This window comes from Theropithecus gelada, unplaced genomic scaffold (genome assembly GCF_003255815.1).
Source record: "Theropithecus gelada isolate Dixy unplaced genomic scaffold, Tgel_1.0 HiC_scaffold_2329, whole genome shotgun sequence".
NCBI lineage: Eukaryota > Metazoa > Chordata > Mammalia > Primates > Cercopithecidae > Theropithecus > Theropithecus gelada.
This window is the reverse complement of record NW_020258788.1, coordinates 1-5,804: the sequence shown is the minus strand read 5'-3', so window position 1 is coordinate 5,804 and position 5,804 is coordinate 1. Positions and strand designations below refer to the sequence as shown.

The 5,804-nt window shown below is 59.5% G+C and overlaps 1 protein-coding gene and 1 pseudogene across 2 annotated transcripts; one reads left to right on the top strand and one right to left on the bottom strand.

Annotated features, from left to right (window-relative positions):
• The first annotated feature begins 697 nt into the window (after positions 1 to 697).
• On the top strand, positions 698 to 4,326 carry LOC112617538 (annotated as a pseudogene). Its single transcript, XR_003117924.1, has one exon. The product of XR_003117924.1 is annotated as a zinc finger and BTB domain-containing protein 46 pseudogene (transcript).
• On the bottom strand, positions 2,063 to 5,645 carry LOC112617537 (SLC2A4 regulator; the record flags this gene model as incomplete). Its single annotated transcript, XM_025374289.1, has 5 exons — positions 2,063 to 2,485; positions 3,261 to 4,723; positions 4,939 to 5,096; positions 5,185 to 5,276; positions 5,360 to 5,645. Coding segments are annotated over 3 exons (490 nt in total), but the record flags the coding sequence as incomplete, so codon positions are not given.
• Between the last annotated feature and the right edge of the window lie 159 nt (positions 5,646 to 5,804).

Genomic DNA, 5,804 nt, shown 5'->3' with positions numbered 1-5,804 from the left:
TTTATGGGGAAACCCACCTGGGGGCGGGGCTTTATGGGGAGACCCACGTGGGGGCGGGGTCTTATGGGGAGACCCACCTGGGGGTGGGGCCTTATGGGGATACCCACTGGGGGGGCAGGGCTGTATGGGGAGACCCACCAGGGGGCAAGGCCGAGCACCAGGGGTCAGGTTCTGTTGGTTTCTGCTTTTCCAGCGCAGTGGTGGATACTCATTTGGGGTAAAGACCCCTGTGGGAGCTCCCTGAGGTCAAGCTGCAGAGCTAGAGTGGCGCCAGGGACCTGGTCTGCCCATGTCTGCCTGGCCAGCTGTGGGTGAAGGGCCACTCCAGGCCCTCGGATGCCACCTGGGATGTGTCCTGAAGTGGATGTGGAGCTGGGCTTAGTGCTGGGCTCTGGCCTTCCCTGATGCCGCCACACTTGCCTTTGCGAGGTGGAGGACAGTAGAGAAGGAACAGTCCTTGGGGCAGGGCTGCGTTGGTGTGGCTCTGACAGGAGCTGGGGTCAGGGTCTGAGCACTCCTGTCTCTGTGCGCCTCCCCCACAATCCCCCACCAGGAGCCTCTGCCTATGCAGATGCTCTGAGGGCCTGGGAGGCTGTGCCCCCCAACCCCAGCCAGGCCCTGCTCACCCCCTGCCCTGCTCCCCCCACCTCCACCGGGCCCTGCTCACCCCCTGCCCCACCCTCCCCATCTCCACCAGGCCCTACTCAACCCCTGTCCTGCCCCCGCAGGTCCACAGCAAGGACAAGAAGTACGTATGCAAGGTGTGCAGCCGCGTTTTCATGTCTGCCGCCAGCGTGGGCATCAGGCATGGCTCCCGGCGCCACGGTGTGTGTGCCGATTGTGCTGGCCGCGGCATGGCCGGGCCCCTGGACCGCGGCGGAGGCGGCGAGGGCTCTCCAGAGGCGCTGTTCCCAGGTGATGGGCCCTATCTGGAGGACCCTGATGACCCACGAGGGGAGGCGGAGGAGCTGGGCGAGGACGACGAGGGCCTGGCCCCCGAGGATGCGCTGTTGGCGGACGACAAGGAGGAGGAAGACTCGCCGCGGCCGCGCAGCCCACCGGGGGGCCCCGACAAGGACTTTGCCTGGCTCTCCTAGACCCGCCCACCGGCAGGGTTGGTGGCTGCCTCGCTTCGTCCACCTGTGTGTGTGTCCGGTGGGTCTCCACTGCGGGGCCAGGGCCACGCTCACCCCTCTCGCGGCCCCTCCTCTGCTTCCCCCGAACCCACCCCCCACGGAAACCAGCCCTGTGGGCCAAGAAGCAGGTGAGACCCCAGCAAGGGGTGCTCTGGGACCAGACATGAAGTGAGTTGGGGGAGGTCACAGGGCGGGTTTGAGTGAAGGGAGAGCACGGTCCTAAGTCCCCAGCAGGTGGTGCGGGTGTGTGAGTGGCCCCTGTGACAGCCAGCCTGGCTTGGACATGTGACGGCCCTGTGGCCGGGTCCAGTGGGCACTGGGCGGGGTGGTATGTTCAGCCCAGAGGCCCCTGGCCTGAGCAGGTGCAGAGTTTTGCAGACACCCGGTCAGCCCGGCTGGAGCCCGCCCTCCCCTCCCCTAGCAGCCAGGTCACTGCCTGTGGCTGCAGCCGTGGCCCATGGCAGCCTGTAGAATCCAGGTGCAGTGCACAGAGAGCCCTGCCACCCTCTTACCTCTGGGCTTTGGTGCTTAACACACAACACAGCTGCAGAACCCTACTGGAGGCCGAGGGCTCCAGGTGCTATCTTAGGTGGACACAGCCCTGTGGGCTCCTTCCAGGAGGGGACCCTCAGCCCTGTGCCCCCCCAACTTCAGGCTACACCAGGTTCCCTCTGCAAGGGCCTTCGCTCAGTCATGTGCACTTCCTTGGAGAGCCTTGGGCTGCTGTGTCCACCCTGGGCTCTGCCCGTCCTGTTCTGCCCATGGCCCAGCCCGGCCGCTCCTGCTGACCCCTCCTGGACGGGCTGGAGCTGGGCTCCTGCCTTTGCTGCTAACACTGGAGGCGGTGTTCCTAACTGCAGTGTGCTGCTTACACCTCCCCGCGTGGGTAACCAAATTTTTAAGTAGTCAGAGACATATCCAGGTAGTTACATAAAATTATTTTGTTTGGCATTATTTTTCTCACTTGATGAAACTATATAGGGTTGTTTTTCCTTTAGCTTGTGGTCAAGTCCTCTTGCTGTGTTTTCAAACACGCTCACATGTTCTTTCTTTTCCTGAGTGAAAAGCAAGGGTCCCACGGTGTGCGCCGTGGTGCACTGCCTGGCTTTGGCGGTCCTGGAGGCAGACCACCCGGACTCACAGCCTCAGGACAGTTGCCGCATCCTGTCTTCTCGTTCAGGCTGCCTGTGACAGCCCTCACCACCAGGACGTTCCATCCCTCACCCCCTCCTCTGGCACAGGCCACCACTGCGGTGCTGTGCCTTCGGATGGGAGGTGGGCACGGTGGCCTCCTCCTTCCCTCCAGGACCTGCCCGTGTGAAGACCCCCTGGAGTGCTGAGCTTCAGGGCTGCCTGGAAAGAGGTTTTACTCTCTTTTTTTCTAGCCTGTATACCAGGCTTTTACCCACATTGTCAGGTAAAGCACCAGCTTCCCTGACCGCTGCTGCTCGGGGAGGGCTGGGCTGGGCTGGCCAGGGGTCCTGTGGAGGAGTGCATGGAGGACTCCAGGTACAGCGCAGGAGTCATGGCTTTTGTTTTTTTGACATCGGCCCCCAGTTCTACCAATGACAGGGCGCCCTGGCTGGAGCTGTCATCACACACACGCCTCAGCTCAGAGGCTGTGGCTCCTCTAAGCTGGAGAAAGAGGCCAAGATTTTTCTGCGCACGGAGTGTGGGGATAGGAGCCAGCGCTTGCCCTGCCCACTCATACCGAGCAAGGGGGGCAGCTCTGGCACGAGTGCCCTGGGGGACAGCACGGCCACCACGGAGCTCCCACGGAGCCCTCCGCCCTCACCCCAGGCCAACCCCGCCCCGGCCTCTGAGAATTCTCAGAACTTTGTACCTTCCCCTGGTTTTTAAACCCCTTTTCTAAACACACTGACTTTCTTATAAAATGCATTTGGAAACCAGACCTTTGCTACCCACAGATGTCTCTGGGTTTTGTACCAGTCCCCTGCTCTCAGGCCACCCTGCCAGGACCCGGGCCTGCCTCCCCCTCCACACTCAGGATGTCCTGCTCCGTCTGGCCGGCTCACTCCATGCGGCCTTTGCTGACCGTTTCGGGGTTCCCTGTCGGAGCTACAGGGGCATTTTCTTCCCTAAAACCAACACTGTCCCACTGACCTCCCCAAGTGTTTGCTGCGCGGCAGATTTCTTGTTCTTGTTCGCAGTTTGCCGACTGAAGAGTGTGGGATTTCCGAGGCCCAGGTGCACACGTCCATCTCTCAGGAGGCGTGGAGGGAAAAGACATGTCATGAAGGGTTTTTTTTTACGTGACTGATTTTTTTTTAAATCGATGTTCAAACTAATAAATATTTTTTTATGAAGAGGAAAAATGTGTAGATTACATTTCACATTTTGTATTTTTGTTTGTGTGTTTGTATTTTGGTGTTTGCAACACCAAAGTGGGAAATACAGTCCATTGGGGGTGGTGTTATCTGGGGGTGGGGAGGGGGGGCAGGGACACCATGATTTTTCTATCAAGCTCGGGATCCTGACCAGGCTGTACACTGGGGCTCTCTGGGCTTTGGGAAACAGGACACTGCCAGGGCTACGTAGGGACCTGACTCAGAAGACGCAGCTTACTGCTTCCAACTTTGCACATCTTCCTCTTTAAAAAAAAAACTGAGAAAATGCAAAAACTGGAACTTTTTGCAATATTATAAAAGATAATCTTATTTTAGCTCATTCTGTGACATGTGCAACTCTTATGAAAGCCATACTTAATGGTGGTGTTTTTTATTTTTCAGATCTTATATTGTGTTTTGTATGCAGCCCTTTTAGAACTGCTTGTAGTGAGGGTGCTGTGTGTGCTTTTCTTAAATATTTATTTTTTCAACATGCTTTCAACCTGTCAACAAAAACAAAACAGACAAAAAAAAGGCAGTGTTTGAAGATTGTTGATTTTTTCCGGGGATAATCTATATTATATTGACTTTCTATTACTTGTTATAAACCTGTGTTTGTTTTGGAGATGTGTCTACTATTGGGGGAAGAGGTTCTCATAATCGCTCGGTGGGAAATCACGGCTCTGCCGTCCTGCCTCTCTGTGGCCGTGGGTTCTTGTGGCCTCTGCGGTGAGTCTCGAAGTTTCTGCCTAGGCGCCTGTGCGTTTCCTTTCTGTGACGGGATTAGCTTAGACATCCTTGCAAAGCGATCACTTTCAATAAATTGGGGATTGCTGCTCCAAGCAGATGCCTCCTGCGTTTCAGATGATCCTTCCTCCGGCCTCTCCTGGGGTGGGGGCGGCCGAGGGGTGACCCTTGGCCCTCTGTGGCCGGCTGCCAGCCTCCACCCACTCGCCCACCACAAGGTCCCAGCCCCACAGCCTTCCTCCCAAGAGGCAGACAAAGCTTCTGGAAAAACCTCAAATCTTTAATTTCTCTCTTCGCCTGGTGCAGCCCAGACGCGAGACACCTGAGCTTCAAAAACATGGTAAAAACAGCCCCAGGGCCCGAGAGCCATCGAGTTAAGTGCGAGTGGGGGAGTCCTCTCCCCAACACTCCTCAAAGTGCATCAGGACTGGCCCCCAAAGCTGGGCCCATAACACCCTTGACAAATCCATGGGCCGGCAGGCAGGGGGGCGGCTGCCCCCAGGGCCCTTGGGGCTAAGGGGGCAGCGGTTTGGCTTTAGTGCAAAAAGCTGGTTTCTTCAGAGGCACTTTGAGTGGTGGGACCCCTCCCTGACCTGGGGGGGGTTCAGGGTCAGCCCCCCCCCCAATTAAAAGCAGACCCTGCAGCTGGTGAAGGCCAGGCCCTGGGGCTCTCCCTGGGCTGTTTCAGCTCCAGGCCTGGGGTTGGCGTGGGGAGGGAGAAGGTGGTAGGTTATGATCTTGAATGAGCCGGACTTAGTCCAGGAACCGCTGGCAGGCCTTCTTCCAGCGGCAGGCTGTGCACCACAGGTCCCGGCGCTCCATGCCATACACTTTCCGGCACTTCTTTGCATCGCCGCGGGGCTTCCTGGGGGGGGGGGCACAGGGCATGAGGTGCTGTGAGACGAGGACCCTCTCCAGCTGGTGGCGGCCGCAGGCCCTCAGCCCACACGCACCTCAGGCTGACTCCAGTCCTGGAGGACAAGGCGGGTGGGCAGGCTCCGACCTCCGTGGGCTGCGGCTCCAGGCGGGCAGGCGTCAGGCAGCCCTGCAGGGAGACACAGTCAGGGATTCACTCCCCTCCAGAGGGCCCTGAGACCTGCCCCAGCTGCCACCAGTGGCCTTACCCACCTGGTAGACACGGTCACTGTGGCAGGACTGGGGGTTAGCAACAGCGCTCAGGACGGGGGGTGGAGGCGGGGGCAGGGGCAGGGCAGTTGGCCGCAGGGGACTAGGCAGGGCTGGGGGTTCCAGCAGCTCTGGCAGCTCCAGGCGGGGAAAGGCAGGCGGCATGGAGGCCGTGGGGGACACTGGAGTCAGGCTGGACAGCCCGTCCGTCAGCGTGTCCACACCGACATCCAGCTCTGTGTAGTAGAAGTCCTCCTCACCGTCACTCTGCTCAGGCTCTGCCTGCCTCCTGCTGGGGACACAGCCAGTGGAAGCTGAAGAGGTGGCCTGGCCAGGCCTCATAAACCCAGCCAGCCCGCAGGCCCCACCGCACCCCAGGCCCCGCTGCACCCCAGGCCCCGCCCCCCCCAGGCCCCTCCGCACCCCAGGCCCCTCCCAACCCCAGGCC